General features: G+C 35.5%; 1 protein-coding gene across 1 annotated transcript in view; it reads right to left on the reverse strand.

Annotated features, from left to right (window-relative positions):
- LOC126881278 (rhodopsin) overlaps nucleotides 1–21,958 on the reverse strand; it is a 70,653-nt gene that overhangs the window by 28,700 nt on the left and 19,995 nt on the right. Inside the window, exons 3-6 of the mRNA XM_050645470.1 lie at nucleotides 21,136–21,262; nucleotides 17,020–17,169; nucleotides 15,451–15,664; nucleotides 7,274–7,421 (exon numbers count right to left, since the gene is read on the reverse strand). Coding sequence (XP_050501427.1) covers nucleotides 7,274–7,421; nucleotides 15,451–15,664; nucleotides 17,020–17,169; nucleotides 21,136–21,262 — 639 coding nt within the window. The remainder of the gene's footprint in view (nucleotides 1–7,273; nucleotides 7,422–15,450; nucleotides 15,665–17,019; nucleotides 17,170–21,135; nucleotides 21,263–21,958) is intronic.

The following is a 21,958-nucleotide window of genomic DNA, read 5'->3' on the forward strand; positions in this document are numbered from 1 at the left end:
CAACTACTTAAGATAAGCTGAGTCAACAGAGTCAGAAATGAGCAGTTTTTTAGACGGTTGAACCAACCAACAAGACTGGTCAATATAACAAAAAGACACAAGCTGGAATACTTCCGATGATTACGATGCATCCTCAAAAATACGAAATTTTGCATCTCATTGTACAGGTTAAGATCCAAGACAAAAGTGATCGTATCAGAAAAGAACGTCAAGAACATCATAGCTCAAAAACTCAAGACAATGGTACGAAAAATTGACTACATCATTATTTATAGCTGTTGTCAATAGCCATCATGAATAGGTATGGCAGCCAACATTGTATCAAACGAACGATAACGGACATAAAACTAGAAAAAGAAACACCCCTCAGACAGATAGGGCATATAATGGGACGAGAAGAAAACTTTACAGCCAGAAAACTTTTTGATTAATGAAAAATTGTCGTGCCATCATGAATATGGCCAAAATAGCCATCGTGAAAAATATGAAATCAGAATATGAAAAATAGTATCATGAATATGGCAGCCAACATTGTATCAAACGTACGATAACGTACATAGAACTAGAAGAAGAAACACCACTCAGACAGATAGGGCATATAATAGGACGAGAAGAAGACTTTACAGCCAGAAAACGTTTTGATTAATGAAAAATTGTCGTCTGTACCATAGTTAAAGGGTGGAAGAGACAGGAAGGACAAAAAATATGTTTGCTCACATTGCGCTGTAATACCCGTGATGATGATGTATTTTTGGAAATAGTATGAGTTTTACCAAGCACTATTATATCTTCAGTTTCTTGGCAGTCTTGGCAATAAATTCATACGACATTTACATGTTTACAGAAAGAGTTAAAGTAAATACTACTACGCTACTACCATTAATAGAAGAAGATCAGTAATTCATATTTTGTGTGAGGAAAGATCAACAGACAGGGGAATGATCCACCTGCAGTAACTCAAATATACAACGTATTAAGAAGAGAATCATGAACTCACGTTGCTATATAGCATATTCATGATATTCAGCAGTCAAATGGAAAAAGTGAACTAAAGTATTCAACGTTTTGTGAACCAATAGCTGTCAGGGATTGTACATAGTAACTTCAATATTTAAAGTAGTCCGAGTTGTTTATGAATCATATTGTTAATATCGAATTTGGTGTAACTTGGTGATAAAGCTTCATCTTGTTGTTACGGTTGCATGTTACTAATAGTTGTTCTTTATCTTTAATTGAAGTATAATATGCCAGCATTTCTATGTCTGATTCACTTGAAGACAGCATTTGACAGAGTAAGACTCAAATATGTAATCTATCTGGTCACCTAATAGAGAAGTTATCCTAGATATCATAAAAACTATTGAAAACATGCACCAAAACAATAAAATGGAAGTCAGAATAGATGGACAACTTACATAACCTATAGACATAGGTAGCAAGACAGGGGACTCATTGAGCACTATGCTCTTCAATTTAACCATGGATGAAATCACCAAAACCATCAACAAAGGAATAGGATACAGAATGGAAAACAAAGAAGTAAGAATACCCTGTTACGCAGACGACGCAATACTGATAGCAAAATATGAAGATAGCCTGCAAAGATTAGTCCACAGCTTTAACATAAGAGTAAAAGAATTTAATATTACAATTTCATCTCAGAAAACTAAAACAGTAGTAATCAGTGAAGATCCAATCAGATGTAAAATAGAAATTGATGGCATCAGTATAAGTAACACGCTAACAGGAATTAAATACCTTGAAATTACACTGTCCAGCTACGGAGACCTGGACAAAAAAGTGAATAATCAAGTACAAACAACTAATAAACTGGCAGTATGCCTTAATAACACTATTATGGAGAAACCGACATATTAACACTGAAATGAAATCAAGAATTTATAAAGCTAGTGTGAGACCAGTAATGACATATGCATTAGAAACAAGACTCGATACAGCCACAACATAAAGATTATTGGAAACGACAGAGATGAGAGTACTGAGAAGACTTACAGGAAATACGCTACTTACTTACTTTCAGTGTCCGGAACACCAACAACTTGTTTTATATACCTTTTCATCGAACAAATTATGGTATGCATTCGCCCATTGAGCCAACACTAAAAATTATAAACGAGAATAACTTGGAAATGTTTGGTGTCTCCTTGGCTACTTTTAAGAATCGGATTAAAAGAGCTTGACAGGTACTTTTTTGTTTATTTTAAGATTTGTGTAATAGATGTGATATGTATAATGGATAACTATTAATATTTCGTTTTTGTTTAATGTGTAATTAAGATTTATTTTACTCGAGTTTAGTAGATATTACAGAGATTGATTTTATACTGTATGTTTTGTAATGGGGGTAATCCCGTATATAAATAAATAAATAAACTTTTAATTCCGTATTTCCAATGGTTGGCCACATAGATGGCCCTGTCATTTGCTATAATTAAGTCTTCTTCTGTGCAGGTCTCTCTCATCTCTGTGCATGATAGTAGATGCCGGCTGGTCTGAACCGCGCCACAGTCGCAGGTATCGTCCTCCTAGTATCCCCATTTTTTCAGGCTACTACAACGTGAAACGCCGGTTCTTAGTCTGTTTAGCGCTTTCCAAGTCGGATACGGTAAATTGTGTCCAGCAGCCATTTCCTCTGAGGGAGAAAAATATGTAGTGGTAGCTGACGCTTGCCATAGGTATATTCGACGCGTCTCTGGCGCTTCGGGGATGGATCTTGATGTTTTCAGGAAGCTTTTCCGAGATCTTAGTCTGTTGGTTGAGTTTGGTGGTCATATAAGGGGTGTCTTCGGTCCGTATCCTGCATTTTTCGTTCTATCTCTGACGTGACTTTCCTCCTGATAGGTGGTGGAGCAATCCCAGCTATGGGGTATACCTCTTCGATGGGTGTCGGTTTCAAGCAACCCGATATTATACGAACCGTTTCATTTAGAGCCACGTCGACGTTCTTTGCGCGAGCAGAGTTTGCCCATACTGGTGCTCCAAACTCCGCGGCCGAAAAACATAATGCTAAGGCAGAAGTGCGGAGAGTATGTGGTTGTGCTCCCCATTTTGTATTAGTTAGCTTGCGGATGATATTATTTCTGGCACTTACTTTCTTCTTGACATCTTGACAGTGGTATCGGTAAGACAGAGTTCTCTCCAGACGGACGCCAAGGTATTTTGGCGTCTCGTTGTGTTCCAGCATCTGACCACGCCATTCCACCTCCAGCGGCCTTCGGGCATGCTTGTTTCTAAGGTGGAAAGCACATACCTGGGTTTTTGTGGGATTGGGTTTCAGATGGTTTTTATCGCAGTATAGAGCTAAGTCTCCCAGGGCATCTGTCAATTTCACTTCGACTTCATTGACGGTTCTTTCCTGAGCTGCCACAGCTGTATCATCAGCGTAAATAAATTTCCTTGTTTGTTGGTGTATGGGTTGGTCGTTGGTGTATATGTTGTATAGAATCGGCGCGAGGACACTTCCCTGTGGTAGCCCATTTTTTTGGTCCCTCCACCGACTGTTCTTGGACTGGAGCGTTACGTAGAAGCGTCTATTCTGGAGGAGACATTTCACTAACCTTGTTAGTCGGAAATCCTTTGTAGTTTCGTAGAGTTTTGCAAGTAGCTGTTGATGGTTAACTGTGTCATAGGCGGCAGTTAGGTCTATGAACGCTACTCCTGTTATTTCTTTCCGTTCAAAACCATCTTCAATATGTTGGGTGATATTAAGAATTTGACTGCAGCAGCACTTTCCGGGTCTGAATCCTGCTTGTTCTGGAATAATTTTAGTCTCCACATATTCAGCGATCCGGTTCAGTATCATTCTTTCAAATGCCTTGAAAAGGTGGCACAAAAGAGAGACAGGTCTAAAACTCTTTGTATCCGCCGGATCCTTCCCTGGTTTTAAGAGGGCTACCACTCTAGCTTTCCTCCAGATTTTGGGGATTTGTAATGTACGGATGCAGCAATTCATCATTTTTACGAGCCACTCTACGGTTTTTAGTCCAAAGTTCTTTATTTGTTCTGTTCGTATGTCGTCCAGGCCAGCTTTTTTATTATCTTTCATTTGGTGGATCGCGCCTCTCATCTCCTCTAGACAAAAAGAGGTACCTAGAACATCTCTTTCTTCGTCGATACTCCGTTGAGCTCTCATCTTGTTCTTTCTTGATGTTGCCTTACCGTTCATTAGAAGACGATGGGCTATCTGATCGGGTGTGACTTCTGTCATGTTGACTGCCGGAGCAGCAGGATCGTTGCCAAGATTCCGAATCAGCTTCCAGGCATGTCTGCTGTTTTGTGTTCCAGCATCTGACCACGCCATTCCACCTCCAGCGGCCTTCGGGCATGCTTGTTTCTAAGGTGGAAAGCACATACCTGGGTTTTTGTGGGATTGGGTTTCAGATGGTTTTTATCGCAGTATAGAGCTAAGTCTCCCAGGGCATCTGTCAGTTTCACTTCGACTTCATTGAAGGTTCTTTCCTGAGCTGTCACAGCTGTATCATCAGCGTAAATAAATTTCCTTGTTTGTTGGTGTATGGGTTGGCCGTTGGTGTATATGTTGTATAGGATCGGCGCGAGGACACTTCCCTGTGGTAGCCCATTTTTTTGGTCCCTCCACCGACTGTTCTTGGACTGGAGCGTTACGTAGAAGCGTCTATTCTGGAGGAGACATTTCACTTACCTTGTTAGTCGGAAATCCTTTGTAGTTTCGTAGAGTTTTGCGAGTAGCTGTTGATGGTTAACTGTGTCATAGGCGGCAGTTAGGTCTATGAACGCTACTCCTGTTATTTCTTTCCGTTCAAAACCATCTTCAATATGTTGGGTGAGATTAAGAATTTGACTGCAGCAGCACTTTCCGGGTTTGAATCCTGCTTGTTCTGGAATAATTTTAGTCTCCACATATTCAGCGATCCGGTTCAGGATCATTCTTTCAAATGCCTTGAAAAGGTGGCACAAAAGAGAGACAGGTCTAAAACTCTTTGTATCCGCCGGATCCTTCCCTGGTTTTAAGAGGGCTACCACTCTAGCTTTCCTCCAGATTTTGGGGATTTGTAATGTACGGATGCAGCAATTCATCATTTTTACGAGCCACTCTACGGTTTTTAGTCCAAAGTTCTTTATTTGTTCTGTTCGTATGTCGTCCAGGCCAGCTTTTTTATTATCTTTCATTTGGTGGATCGCGCCTCTCATCTCCTCTAGACAAAAAGAGGTACCTAGAACATCTCTTTCTTCGTCGATATTCCGTTGAGCTCTCATCTTGTTCTTTCTTGATGTCGCCTTACCGTTCATTAGAAGACGATGGGCTATCTGATCGGGTGTGAGTTCTCTCATGTTGACTGCCGGAGCAGCAGGATCGTTGCCAAGATTCCGAATCAGCTTCCAGGCATGTCTGCTGTTTTGTTTCATGTCCAGACTCGTGACCAGCTTGCACCACCTTTCCGTTCTGTTGGCGGATATCACATGTAACATTTCCTCCCCAGTCTGTATTGTTGCTTCCGAGAAAGGGTTTCCTTCATATAGCTGTTCATATCTTTTAAGTAGGGGTTTAAATTCTTCATTGAGCCCTGCTATGTACGCAGTTCGATAACCTCTAGTGATAAATTTCCGTGATATTTACGATTTCTACAAATTTATCGTATGAATCAGGGCAAGGTTCTAGCTGGGAAACTTGTTGATCCAATGCTTCAGAGAATTTTTCCCATTTTGCTTTAGTAAAGTTGAACCTTCTCTTGAAAGGAACAATTTCGTATCTGATTGCCTCGCTGGAAAGACAAATGATTGGTCTGTGCTGTGTCTTTGGGAGGGCTCTTTCAACGATTTTTGTCACCTGGTCTCCAATTCTATCGCTGACAAATATATTGTCTGGGTTGTAACCTCTGCGCCATCTTCCGCTGTTGAACGACGCAGGCTGCTTTGGATCGTGAATAAGTTTTAGGTTCATGCTTTCAGCCCATTTTTTCTAGGTCTTCGCCATTGGAATCTGTTTCGTTATAACCCCACGCCACACTGTGACAGTTGAAGTCACCCAGTACGAATTTGATTTGCTGTGATTGAAAGTTACTCGGTTCCTCAAAAGCAAAGTCAGCGTTTGGCGGTTTGTAGATTGACGTTACTGTACAGGAGTTTATCTCCACTGTGAGGATCTCGATGTCATTTTGATCTGTTAGAGATGTGGAAGCTACGTCGATTCTGACGGAGACTGCGCTACCATATTGGTCGTGTGGTCTCTCCAGTATAAGCTTCATACCCCGAATCCTTGGTCTGTGGCTTGCAGTACGTCTATGGGTTTCTTGAACCAGTAGTAGAACATTGACACCATGTTCTCTGCATATATTAGACAATAGGTCTTCTTTATTTGCTGATAATCCTTCAATATTAATTGAGGTCGTCATCAAAAATGGCCTTGATAAAGACCGTTTTGATTCTGATTACATCTGTGTTGTTGGTGCACTGGTGTTGAAAGGATTAGCCGACATTACTCGTTTCCAGGGGACGCCAGATTGTATTCACAAGTGATCACAATCTACGTGGAGGCTCCTTTCATTTCCTCCAGGAAATACGCTGAGAGATAGAAAGAAGAGTGAAGACATTAGAAGAAAATATAACGTAAAAGTGTATAAACGAATGGACACTAAATAGAACAAAGAATGGATTATCCACATAAGCAGAATGGGGGAGACAAAATAGCAAGAGATAAATCATCAATGGGTAGGAGAAGTATGGGCCGACCGCGAAAAAGATGGGACGACAACATTCCATAGAGGTATCAATCCGCCGCCAATGAACAAGCACAATTTCTTATAAAGAGGAATAAGAAGATCATTAAATGGAATGAATAGATGCGTATGAGCTGTGTTTGATATTTTTTATAAATTAATACCTTATTATATATTTCCTATGTTCAGTTCAACACTGGATGTCTAAAAGTTAATAGAAAAACGGCTCTTTTTTAGATTCTCATTACCTTACGTGACCTTACCAACTACAGAATATCGTGAATAGAGGTTCACAACGCTTTATAATCTCCTATAATTTTAAACGATAAATTCAACAATCTAAAAGCATTCTAATTCGATGTGTTTAATATTCTAATAATTTTTTTGTTAACGGTAAATTTAACGAGCAATAAATTATAATTATCAAGAAAATGATCACCAATGAATACGTATAGTTTTTACACGTTACACATCACCTACCACTTCCTGAATAAGTACCTACCTATCAATATACCTAATACGGCATAAAATCAAAAAATCGGATCTCTATACTTTACCTGTACGATGAAGAAATATGAGTAGATGATGATGAAGAGTGGAAAGAAATAAACGAAAATTCCGTAAACGTAGAGATAGCTCTTGCTTAGCGGATCTTGGTTCAGGTAATCGGTACCGCAGGCAGTCATGTTGCCCTCGGGGACGTATCTGCAAACAAAAAGGAAAAATTTCTTGTAAAATAGCCATTCCCACACTTTATCGACGCTATTTATTATTATTGATAGCTGCGCCTATAAAAATTGTAAGTGGTACATTATTGTCGATAATAGGCAAATTAAGTTTACAGTGTTGTATTAAAAAAGTAGACAGTGAAATTATTATGTATTGATGGGATTAACACATCTGAGACTTATAGGCCTGCATCCCACGTACCAAAAAAGTTTATTAATAGCAAGCTGAAAGTTTGTTAATAGCTTAACGGTGTCTAGTCGGACAAACTTTGATGTATGGGAACACTGGAACAGGGGAAGTTTTAATTATTGTGGAACATGATTTTAATTGTGGAACTCATCCTGACAAGTTTATGAATGTGAAAACTACTAGCTTGTTTTTAAGTTTATTCCATAGCAAACTTTATACATATAATACTTACACACACCCAAACTTATATGGAATCACCATGTATTTCAAAACAATATTTACTTCTTTTGAAAAAACTTATTATTGTTGCGAATAATAAAGGTTTTTATTGAAAATAAACAAATCGATAAGACAATCAGATAGTACAGCTCGGTACGGTATAGGTTATTTGCTTGAGTTGCAATTTCATCGAAAATAAAAAAACTAACTTTTGCGTCCAAAAACGAAAATATGCCTCATAAGGGGTTATAGAACTTACAACGGGGAAAAACTATTGGTCTTGTGGAGCAAGTAATGTTCTCAGAGGGACATAACTGAAGAGCTAGGTGTAACACAGGGCGTTCTGTCTAAAATCGATGCTAGGTAACAGGAACTAGGAAAACTTAAAAAAGAAAGAAGGGAAAGTCGCCAAAAAGTAATAAAGCCTCGCCACGATCGTTTAATTGTCCAATCAGCTGGAAGACACCCAACCATTTCTCACCAGCAGCTCCAAAGGCAGCTTTTGGAAGCTACAGGTGTAACTGTTTCAGTTGAAACGATAAGAAGAGTTCGTGCCAAGAAGTATACAGCAGCAAACAGTTATGGGTTCCCGAGTTATACAGGCAGCACAAGATTGATCACCTAAATTGGTGTCTTCACCACCAAAACTGTAACATTGGGAATTGACAAAATGTGCTATTTTCAGAAAAAGGTAGGATTTGTGTAAAATCAGATGACCCACGAAATCGTGTACTTAGAGGTCGAAGAAGACAAGCAAGAACGAAAACTGTCAGATCTGTTCACAAATATACAAGGGGAAGTGTAATGTTCTGGAGAGGAATTGTGATCCGTAAAAAACTCCTTTAATTTTCATCCAATCAACGTTAACTGCTCACAGCTATGCTGATAACCTGTAGTTAGGCTCTGGAGAAGTGCAACAGGAGAAAATTTAATTTTAATGCATGATAATGGACCTCCACATACCATTAGAGTGACTAGAGACATCATTGAAGCAGAAGGTATCCCTTGTTTGGAGTGGCCTGCTTGCTCACCCAAAAGACTTAACCCTATAGAGTATTTGTGGGATATGCTTAAAAACAAAATTAGAGCTCGCCGGGAAAATTCACAAAACACTGCACGGCTAGTACAAGCTGCTCTTGAAGATGGGAGCAACCTATCTCAACAAAATGTTGATAATTTGATTAGCTTGCATAAGGACTAGAGGTGATAACACTGACTACCAAAAAAAAACAAAAAAATTAATAAAAACAATTCAATCATGTTTTACATTGAAATTTTTAATGCTATTGACTTTAAAACTAGTTTCAATTTGTTTTTTAAATACTTTATTGTTTTACTTAATTGTTATGTATTTGTTATTCAATTGCTTTAAAATAAATATTGTTTGACTTCGTGTGTTCGTTTTTTTAAATACGCACGCAATATCAGATGATTCCATATAAGTTTGGGTGGTACCCCGTCAAAATAGCCCCGTTGAAAAACTCCGATAAAATAGCCCCGACATAATATCCCGCACACAAAACAGCTCCGACAAAATAGCCTGCAGACAAAATAGCCGCGAAACAATAGCTCGCCCCCAAAATAGCCCCGACAAAATAGTCCCGACAAAAAAGCTCCCTTCAGAATTCATCATGAAATAATCGTATATAATATCACAAGAGAAAAAATTTTGCCGGCAATATTTTCGACTGGTATGAAAGTTTGTTGCCTGGCAATTTTCGCGAATTAAATTTTGACTTAAATCACGAGACGTCAGTCGAGTGATTTTGTCAAAATTTCATAAGCGAAAATTACCAAAAGGCAACGAACTTGAATGAAACCACGAGAAAATTTTGCCGGAAATAATTTTCTCTCGAATGATATTCGACAAGACTATTTCACGAAACAATTAATGCACCATATCAGCGAAATATAATCTTTATTTCTTTATTTATTTATTTATCTTTATTATCTGTCATAATTTTGTCGCTGAGATTTCACGTCGTTAAGGAGTTTTGTCAGTAGGAAACGAAGCGTTGCTATGCCGTTTTATCAGTTAAAAACAGTCTAGTGAAATAGTCCCTTAAAAATACATTTTTTCGGAAATGGTAATTATCCTCTATTCAGATGTTTATCTTAACTACATTAAATAAAAATGGTCTTTTCAGAGAACTTGAACCCTGTGTCTTCTGTTAGGAAAAACCAGGAAAAAAAATCCTGGTTTTTCCTCGTGATTTACTATGGAACCACTAACACGAGAATTGTACTGTTACCATTGCACGTGGTTGTCTTTTTAAAGACGGATCACATGCTATGATTTTTGTGACGCATATTCTTAAGTTAAAGTTGATTTCATGTAATCGAATGAACTATCATTCAATAAAGTCGTTCCAGGAACGCAACTCTTAAATATTGGCAATATCATTTTATAGTCTTCTACTTTAAAATGTATAATATATGTCTGAATTGCCGATAGGAATGAGTCAGATTAAATTAAATTATTAGAAGAATTTTTTTACTAAGCAACAACATTTTTGTTTAATTTATTAATATTTTGTATTTTGACAACGACGTCCGAAGTGGAAGTCGAAACGTTAATAGAATCATTTTTTAAGTTAAATTGTGGCTTATTTCCCAATTATAATAGTGATTTAAAATAAATGGTACTCCGTTAAAAGGTAAACCGTTTTATTGGGGGTGTTTTCGCCGGGGCTGTTTTAGCCGGGGCTGTCTTGACCGGGGCTATTTTGTGTGCAATCTATTTTGTCGGGGCTATTTTGTTTACGGGCTATTTTGTCGAGGCCATTTTGTATCCCGGCTATTTTGACGGGGCTTTTTTGACGGGGCTGTTTTGACCGGGCCATTTTGACGGGTCACGAGTTTGGGTCTGTGTATACGAAAAAATGTTTGTCCGACAAATATGTTGGTCATTTTAATAAGTCCGACACGTAGAACATATCAAATGACAGGAATTATGTTGGTCATAAATTAATAGCAGTCTGATTTTTGCATGAGAGTTTAACGAAAGGGGAACAAATCAATTGGAAGTTCTGTTCGACAAAATACATGTAGTGCGGCCGATATGTGAAACAATTGCACATTTAATGATACAAGCATATAATTTGGACCACATATACTACACATATAAAGGTTCAAATTTAGATATGAGGCCATCTCAGATTTTGCCTTTTACAAAAATGGCGGGTATTCAAAATGGCGGCTATACATGTGTGTTTAATAGTACCATAACTTTCGAACGAAAAGTCCGATTTCAACCAAATTTGGTATATAGGTTCTTTTGTTGATTTACAAGATGTATGTATTGAACCGGTGTAGAATCGGTTTACCAGAAGTTGTGTTTTTACTGGTTGTTTATGTAAAAATATGTTTTTTTTTTAATTTTTTCCCTCTGTATATATTAATTTTTCAAAAAGGTAATACCGCAATTGAAAAAAGCGTAAAAATATATAGTAGAAAATATTTTGAACATTTTAGTTATGTTAGTTACCATTTAATAAATGCATAACGTATCTTCACATGTACCTATGTGTGGCAGATTAGTGCAAATATAAGAATTATTGTGAATTTAATCGTAGAAGCATATAATTTGGACCACATATACTACACACATCAAGGTTCAAATTTAGATACAAGGCCATCTCAGATTTTAATTTTACAAAAATGGCGGCCATGCAAAATGGCGACTATACATGTGAGTAATAGCACGATAACTTTTGAACGAGAAGACCGATTTCAACCAAATTTGGTATATAAGTTCTTCTTTTGATGTGTAAGACCAAAGTTTTGAACCGGAAGAATTGATTTACCAGAAGTTGTGTTTTCCTGATTTTTGTGTAAAAACATGTTGTATTTAACCAATTCTTTCACTCTGTGTATATTAATTTTTCAAAAAGTTAATACCGGCGTTGCAAAGAGCGTAAAAATATTTTTTAGGAAATATTTTGGACTCTTTAGTTATGTTAATTACCAATTAATAAATACATAACGTATCTTCACATGTACCTAGGAACCTATGCGCGGCAGGTTCGTGCAAATAATGTAAGAATTATTGTGCTTTTGATGGTAAAAGCACATAATTTGGACCACACACACTAAACATACAAAGATTCAAATTTAGATATGAGGCCATCTCAGATTTTTCTTTTACAAAAATGGCGGGCATTCAAAATGAATCTGATGCACACAGGTACATGTGAAGATACGTTATGCATTTATTAAATGGTAATTAACATAACTAAAAAGTTCAAAATCTTTCCTAAAAAATATTTTTACACTCTTATCAATGGCGGTATTACCTTTTTGAAAAATTAATATATACATGGTGAAAGAATTGAAAAAACAACAGATTTTTACATAAAAAACAGTAAAAACAAAATGTCTGGTAAACCGATTCTTCCGGTTTAAGACCTCGATCTTACTCATCAAAAAAAGAACCTTCATGCCAAATTTGGCTGAAATCGGACTTTTCGTTCAAAAGCTGTCGTGCTATTATTCACATATGTATAGCCGCCATTTTGAATGCTCGCCATTTTTGTAAAAAGCAAAAATCTGAGATGGCCTCGTATCTAAATTTGAACTCTTGTATGTGTAGTATATGTGGTCCAAATTATATGCTTCTACCATTAAATGCACAATAATTCTTATATAAAAATATTTGCACGAATCTGCCACACATATGTGAAGATACGTTATGCATTTATTAAATGGTAATTAACATAACTAAAAAGTTCAAAATATTTTCTAAAACACATTCTTACGCTCTTTTCAATGGTGGTATTACCATTTTGAAAAATGAATATATACAGGGTGAAAAAATTGAAAATAAATTATTTACATAATATAAAATAGTTTTACATAAAAAACCAGGAAAACACAACTTCTTGTAAACCGATTCTTCCAGTTCACGACATAGATCTTGTAAATCACAAATAGAACCTATGTACCAAATTTGGTTCAAATCTGACTTTTCATTCAAAAGATATCGTGCTATTAGTCACATATGTATAGTCGCCCATTTTGAATGACAGCCATTTTTGCAAAAGGCAAAATCTGAGATGGCCTCATATCTAAATTTGAACCTTTATATGTGCAGTATATGTGGACTAATTTATATATGTACTTGTATCATCAAACGTGCAATTCTTATAATATTTGCACGAATCTGTCGCACTAATGGGACGTTTTCGTAGTCTGACGTTAGAAACCTGTAGCCTGTTTCACAGTTAAAATTTTCCCTGTTCCTGTATTCCCGTACATCAAATTTGTCCGACCAGACACCGTTAAGCTTTAACAAATTTTCAGCTTGCTATTAATAAACTTTTTTTTTTGTAAGCGGGATCCTGGCCTGTTATCAAGGATGAAAAAATATCAGAAACTGTTGCATAAAAAATTAATAAAAATATAAGTAAATTTTGAAGTTTGATTATGGACTATAAAAGAAAACGGTATAATATTAAATTGCTCATTGTATTTGACACTCGAAAGATAAATAAATAATAGCAATGATCTGCTTTTCGAGAATCTTAACTAAGAACCTTTGGATAAAAACTTTTGTTTTAAGTATTGTGGGTATTTTTTTTATTTGAAGGATATACTCGAATAACATTCACTTCACTGTGAATGATCTAGCAGACAATAGTTCATACCTTGACCAGAAAACAAAAAGGCTAACGAAGTAGAGTAAAATTCTAAATAAATCTGCTACTTAGATTGGAATACGGTGGTGTATCAGATCGACGTATTGATGAGCAATATGGCAAGAGATGAGGCCTTGCGGCTTGGTGTTACTTCTCCGTAGATCTAAGATGAAGATTCGGGTAATAACCAGAATATAGAACATGTAATACAATACTCATTGATCTGCTCTATTATATGTTCTCTAATTCTAATAATCATGTTTTCTTACGTATTCCGTCACATTTCTTCTCCTCTAGTACCTTGTCCGATTATCGAATGTTGGTGATCGTAATGGCTATCATAATTTTGTTTGCGATTGCTCGAGCTACATCTGCGGATATCTTATGGATCTCAAGATGTTATTCTTCGATCTGAGCTTTTTCCGGTGATATTCCCCTGTATTATGAGATGTAGAAGGTATGTCTCATACCTTCTCTGTATATCGCATCACATCATCGTCTTTCTTCCATTTTGTATTCGATTATATCGAACGTTGGTCACCATATTGGCTAAAAGATAACAAAAAGTGGTCTAAGTATGTATATCATCGGAGGTATTATGGTAGTGGTACCGGAGATTTCAGATCCAGAATCTTCTCTGCATTGAGTGTCTCAACAATTGCCTATAATATTCCAGATTTCTTCCATCTTTATTGTTTTAATTTAGTAGACGAGGACATCGTTAGGCAGCTGTGTAGCTACGACAAAACCTAGCCTTATAACATCCACAGAAGATGCCCCAAAAACATCCTGTTGAGAGTATACTCTGCTTACTAAACAAAATAGCCAATTATTGCCTTCTGCTGTAGTATTTTCATGCTCACTACAATCATGATTGCCAAACCAAAATATCTCTTGAGATCGGAACACTCTACTAGGCTGGGCTGCCAATTTCGTTTCTGAGAATTATAAACTCCTGATCGGATCCCGGTGTCAAAGTCGCTGATAGACTACCAACACTCTTTACTCCTCAAACAGCAATTCCATAGGACTCAATATAATAAGAGCCTTCCCCAAATCAATAACAGATCCGAATACATACTCCTGTATGATGATCACACTGCTCTCTTCTCTGAAAGTTCCTTCATCAAGAGATAGCTGTCAAACTTGGACTTCTTCAAACTAACCACCTACCATATTATTAATAAGTTCCTATAATAGTATGCTTGAGAATGAAAACTACACGTTTGGGAACAAACTCTCCTCACAGACCAAACATGGCTTATAATAGACCGGATCTCATAGTAGTTAATAAATTAACGAAACAAACAACACTAAATTGATGTTGCGGTACCTAATAACAATAACCTGCGTATTAGCAAGCTGTATTAGTTTCGATGCTTAGATGTGTACAAAAATTTTTGGGAGATACTTCAGCATAACAAGTCACCTAGAGCTCGATAACGCGGAAAGAGTCCCACCAGAGCTCAATAATTTTGATATCGTAGGTATCTAGGATGAGTTAAAATCTGAAGAAACAATAATAGCGTAGGTATAAAACAGCAACAATTAATACGGTATGGCGAATGGAAGAGCAACGACTCCCAAAAAATATATTGAAATGGGCCCCTCTATAGAAGAGAAAACCACCTACAATATGGCTACACGGAATCGCTGGAATAACTGGAATCAAGGAAAGCAATGTCAAAAAAGATTTAAGTGAAAACGATTGGCGAGATTGACATGTTAGGATACTAGACAGATTTGCATACTCAGTTGTTCGATATTTTTCATTTTACTTGTTTTACTTCTTTTCATAGACTCTATAGATATCAACTTACAGTCATTATAGTTATATGATATATATTAATATTTCATGGATTTCAAAGTATGTATTTAAGTTTAGTTAATTTATGTAATAATAACAGATACTCCTAAGAATAAGAAAATGAGCCAAAATATAGGTTACCACATAATCTTACCTGTTCCAGCCAAATAGTGGTGCAATGGTCCATCCAACAGACATGGCCCAGATCAACAAGATTCTCAACATAGCAGTCTTTTTAGTAAGAGGTTGAGCACTAAGTCCTTTAACAATAACGTTGTATCGGTCCAAGGCGATGAATACCATCGTCCAGATTGAAGCACAGCCGAAGAGTGAGCCAAACATACCGTATAACTCACAAAAGAATGGACCTACAAAAAATTACATTGTATTAAATTTTTTACATTTTACCAAATATTGATTTTTCTTTTTCTCTATACACTACCCGAAATATATTCTTCATAAGTTAGCTCTTGGTTGAAGTCAATATTAATCCCTTATTCCTCGTGTGGAGCACGGGTCATACAAGGAGAATATCCCCACAGTTTTCCTCCTGCTTATCGTAAAATACGACTAAATGGAGAGACAGCCATGTTCTGGTTCGGTCGCAACCGCTAATTCTTGCGAGGAGAGCGCGACGGGACAAGGAGTTACACCCGAAAAATAACTTAAAACCATAAAATTATCCAAAAATGTATCGCAAATTTCTTCAAATGGAATTTGCGATGCAATGACATAAATTTGAGAACTGGCACAATTATTATGGTTTTAAGTTATTTTTCGGGTGGAACTACAATGATATTATGCTAAAAATGATGGTGTATCGCAGATTTAAAATGCGTTATCTCGAAAACGGTTGAGTTTAGAGAGATGAAAGAGGTATACCTTTTTTAAGTAAAACTAATAGGAGAATAAAAATTTTAATATCAAAATTATACAGAGTGAGGGATAAAAAAATTGAACGTAATAAATGAGCGCTGAAAGGCGTATGTGGCGCCCTCTGGGTAATACATAATTTTTGGTAGGGAATTTAGTTTTCTCGACCCAAAAAACCCCCACATACCAAATTTAATGTTGTTATCTTATACCTGCCAGGAAATATACAATAATAAATAAAAAAAGTTTAACTTTGACACTCTGTAACTCGGTTATTATAAACTTTGTACTAAGGTAAGTTAGCTTAAATTGGCCTATTTTAACCTCAAAAACCTGAGGTTAAGCTATGGCCCATTCTTTACCAAACACCCTGTATATATAAAGATTATAAAAAGATTAATTTATTCATTTATTTTTCATAGAAATTTAGCCAATCAGTTCCCCTTTTGAAGATGCTGAATCCTGCTGGATCCGCCACTGCATCAGGAAGTTACCATCGAAGCAATACCAAAAGCCATAAGTATAATCTAAAAATTGTTAGTTTTTGGCAAGAATCTGAATATAATATGTATGTTATTGAATTTAAAATTTAAAAGTCATATTTTATTATATCTTTATTGAACAATAATCCAACAACAATCCAAATCTTCAATGTTCATATTTTTGATTAGGATAAGACGAACACACACCTTGGGAAACTGAGATAGGCCAGGGTAAGCGACAACTATCATGGTTGATTGAAATATTAACATCTTTCGATGGTATTTCAATTATCTGGGGTAGTTCAGCGGATCACAAATTGGCGACGAAAAAGATACCTCAATTACTGTTTAACCTGCTTTTAACTTACCTAAAACCCATGTTTCATTATAACAATTAATAACCATAGGAGGAGCCATAGTAGTCATCATAAGGAAGTCAGAAAATGCCAAATTAACAACTAACAAATTCGAGGGAGTTCGTAACGCTTTTGTACCCATAAAGATGTAAATTACCATTCCTGAAAAGACATAAGCATTTTAGTCAGTATTACTCAATTAGTACAACTATCTACAAGAAGTATTTTTCATAACAAAATTGTAATAATATTCAATTTAGAAAATAGAAAGTAGGTACAATGCACAGAGTCTAAAGTTGCCGGTGAGGGATGGCGTCTATGCGCAATATTATAGTATTATGTATAGTCGATGTTTGAGAAAGAAAGTATTCGAAATAATGAAGTAACAAATAATATAAAATTTGTTATTTCATTATTTCGAATACTTTCTTTCTCTGTCATACACCGACTATAATACTTCACATTGACGCCATCCCCCACTGACACCTTAAGAATATGTGCACTGTAGTGATGTTGAAAAAGTAACTATTCGTTACAAAGTACTCGTTACTTACGAATACCGAAAGTAACGTTTACTATACAGAGAGGCAAATCGTTACTTTGATTACTCTGATTACTTCGTTACTTCGTACCAATCGTATCAGGGTGAGTAACGAGTAACGAGTATTATATCTACTTTGATTACTTTGATTACTCTGATTACTTCGTACCAATAGTAACAGAGCGAGTAACGACTATTGTATCTACTTTGATTACTCTGATTACCTCGTACTTCGTGAAGGTCGTTATTATATCGGAATACCTATACAAAATACCTACCTACTGAGAAATACGATTCTCGATATGATTACCGGTACTCAAATACAAAAGTAACAAAAGTAATCATAGTAATCAATTCATTTTTATCCCTTTAACAGATCGGTGAAGGTCGTTGATATATCGGAATACCTATACAAAATAGCTACCTACTGAGAAACACGATTCTAGATATAATTACCGGTACTCAAATACAAAAGTAACAAAAGTCATCATAGTTAGCAAAGTAACGAATACTGTAAATGATTACTTTATACAAAATACCTAGGTACCTACTGAGAAATACGATTCTCGTTATGATTACCGGTACTCAAATACAAAAGTAACAAAAGTAATAATAGTAATCAAAGTAACGAATACTATAAATGATTACTTTATACAAAATACCTACCTAATGAGAAATACGATTCTCGATATGATTACCGGTACTCAAATACAAAAGTACCAAAAGTAATCATAGTAATCAAAGTAACGAATACTGTAAATGATTACTTTATACAAAAGTAACGATTTGTAACGAATACTCGAAAGTAACAATAATCAACATCACTAGTGGACTGTAAGTCCTCAGCATTATGTTAGAAGAGGATGTCTAAAAAAAACTGAAATCACATAACAAATAAACAAACCTAACAAAGTTATCTGAAACATTTACGTACAATTTGGACAAACAAGTTGTGATTATATCAATGGATGTAAAAAATACGGTTATCACAAAATTCGAGTACCTAAGGCCGATTATAACATTATTTCCGAAAATAAAACAAATACTAATTGAGCCCAAAGAGTGCTAAGGGTAGCTGAAATACTAAGGGTAGCTGTACATATGTAGAAAAATAGCAAATAAATCTAGTCACAGAGTATTACCTACGCGAAGAATATCTAAGAAACATGTAAAACAGTGAATGGAAGAAAAAAATAAAATAGCTGCATTAGGAAATTAGATCAAATGAGTGGTGCCCATTGAAAAAAGCCGTCACTGAACCCGAGCAATATATCAATCGAGTAAGAAGGATGGTATTACAGCCTTGAGGCAAATGGTTAAATAAAAATGACAGAAAACCAAATTTAGCAATACCTACTGTGTACATTTCATCTTAGCATACAAGACCTGAAGACAGTCACAGAGCCAATGACAGGATTTGGACAAACGTCTCATGATCAGTTAGTCCATTAAAATGTTACATTTAGGTTGCATTTCTTAGAGGAATCAATTTTATTTTTTTAATGTGTAGGGGGGCTCAGTAGAAGCTTAAGTTCAAGTTTTTGGGGTCCCTTGTCCTCTTCCGCCATATTGGAAAAAGGGGTGCAAAGGGCTTTTGCGCTGCATCTCCTAAACTAGCAATCCTACTAAAAATTTCATTATACATAAAATGTAGCAAATTAAATTTTCTACAATTTTATATCTATTACTTTTTATCGTCAAGTGACCAACAAAAAAGTTATACACAAAAATATGAGAAAATGTTGTAAGAAGTTTCCTTTTGGAAGTTATAACTTTTTTCCGTTCATTTCACAATAAAATAACATCATAGCGATTTTGTAGAGGATTTTGCAATGAATAATTTTCACTATAAAGTTGTTTAATTTTATTTATTATCTAGGTTTTACAGCGCTCCAATTTTGACCAGATTCTCGAATTCTCATAGAAATACAATAAAAAAAATACTTTTTTATCTATATATTAGTCGAGCGGCAGCAATCGTTATGCCGACCGCGAAAATCAAATTTAAGTTGAATGACCAATTTTGGTCTATTTTTATGTTTTCGAGGACGCTGAATCCGAGTATGAAGTTTATTTTTATCTAGATTTGGTGGAACCTGTTAAAAAATCAAATTTTATACAAAAATGCCGAAAATCAGTTTTGATGATTTTTCAAATTTACCTCGCTGTACCTTGGTCGCTGTAAATATTTCCTTTAGAAAATTTTACTGTGTCATCTTTGAAGTATGTAAATAACAATGTAATTTGTCCAAAATGTTTAAACACATTAAAAAAGGAGTTGTTAGTTTTTAAACATTTTGTCATCATATTTCGTTAGTTTCATGTTTACTTAAAAAAGTTTACAAATTTTTTAGTTTAAAATTTTAACCAACACAACAATAAAATATAATTCATAAAGAAGTTTTTGGGAAAACTTTAAGTCAAAATATACAATAGGAAAAAAGTTATGATACTTCATAGACAAACGGCACACCCCAAAAAACGCTTGTATCTCGAGATCCTGACCACGGTGTGTGGTGAATGGCTAATCTTGATCATACTTTATAATTTTGTATCAAAAATTCGTTTTTGCTCTTCTTAAGAATTTTGCATTTTGCGGTTTGTTCATTCTTCTTCTAAACCGGCAAACAACTTCTTGGGCCTTTTCTATATATGCTTAGGGTTATAAGTTTTATAGTGGGGAGAAAGGTCAAAAACAGGTTAATAATAGCATAGGAATGTTAAAATCATAATAAATTGTATGAATAAAAAATATGTATAAATAGAAAAGTAAGCCTAACTTTTTTTTATTGTATCCCTATGAGCATTCTAGAATCTGGTCAAGTTTGGAGCGCTGTAAAACCTATATAAATAAATAGAATTAAATAACTTTATAGTGGAAATTGTTCGCTGAAAAACCCTCTATAAAATTGCTATAATGTTATTTTAAAATGAACTGAAAAAAAGTTAAAACCTCCAAAAGGAAACTTGTTAAAAAAAATTTACATATTTTTATTTATATCTTTTTTGTTGGTCACTTGACGATAAAAAGTAATAGAAATAAAATTGTAGAAAATTTAATTTTCTACATTTTATATTTAATTAGATTTTACATAGGGTTGGTAGTTTACGAGATATAACGCGAAACCCCTTTGCACCCCATTTCCAAGATGGCGGCCGAGGGACAAGGGTGGCGACCCCCAAAACTTGAACTTAAGCTTCTACTGATCCCCCCTATATATTAAAGAAATAAAATTGAGTCCTCTAACAAATGCAAGGTATGGCTTAAAGAATGTAACATTTTAATGGAGTAAATGACAAGACTCAACAATACAAAACATGAACAATAATAATGGATAATATTTCCAATCTTCATGAAGGTGTCAACAAATATATTTAATGAACCTGATCGGTTTGAAGTTCACTATTGAAGCAAAATAAGGCAATATTTCCAGTTTTATGGAGGGAAAAATAAACTATTTAATAGGTGAAAATTAGGTATAGGATATGATTTTTCTGAAACTTGTTATACCTATCTACTAAAAATACTTCCTATTTTTTTAATGTAGTGAGAGTCATGATATTGTTTACTATGAATCATACTATACCATTTCCTGTAATGGAGATGAAGCCCAAAACACCGATCATGAAGCCCAAGATGCCGTGCCATAATGGGTTCATAGGTGGGAATTGGTACCAATAGGCATCTACCATATGTAACATATCTGGTAATACCTAAAAGAAAAACACCTAGGTCATATTTGAAATTTCTAAATAAAATGTAAATTTTTTGGCTTAAAATTATACCTACCACCTACCTAGTAACCTACCTACCTAGTAAAACCAATAGTTAAAAGCTACCTTAAATATTACGTCATATTCTGCAAATATTTAACTAGATTTTGAAAGCAGCTGAGTTTATTATAATTTGCTGTATAAAACAATTTTTGTAACCACTCTATTAGTTTTAAGGTTTTAATTTTGTAAGATAAACACCAACTACCTCATCGCTTTGAACTAAAATCCAAAATTGGAATAAAAAATGTTTAAATTTCCACCCCTACTAAATACTCTTGCACCGCTTCTTCAATTTTAGATCCGTTTATGTAGCTGAATTCGATTATTTTTGTTTTGTAGTTTTGTATAATGGTCATATTATCCCCTTTTTTTTTGTATTTCGCTACCCTGAACAATTTGGATTCGCAAGCAAGCAAGCATAGTGATTTAACCCAGCCTGAGAGACTTGCTCACCCCTAGAGAATGACATTCGGGTGATACAATTCATTGGGGCGAGGAGGAATAACTCGCGTAAGCAGGAATCACCCCACCCCGCTTCAATGCTCCAGACCATCCACTTACCCCCCGATAGCACTCTGATGCTCTATAGGGGCTCTCAATCAGCAAAGTGCTTATCATATGGGAGTCTTGGGT

Source organism: Diabrotica virgifera, chromosome 3, assembly GCF_917563875.1.
Source record: "Diabrotica virgifera virgifera chromosome 3, PGI_DIABVI_V3a".
Taxonomy (NCBI): domain Eukaryota; kingdom Metazoa; phylum Arthropoda; class Insecta; order Coleoptera; family Chrysomelidae; genus Diabrotica; species Diabrotica virgifera.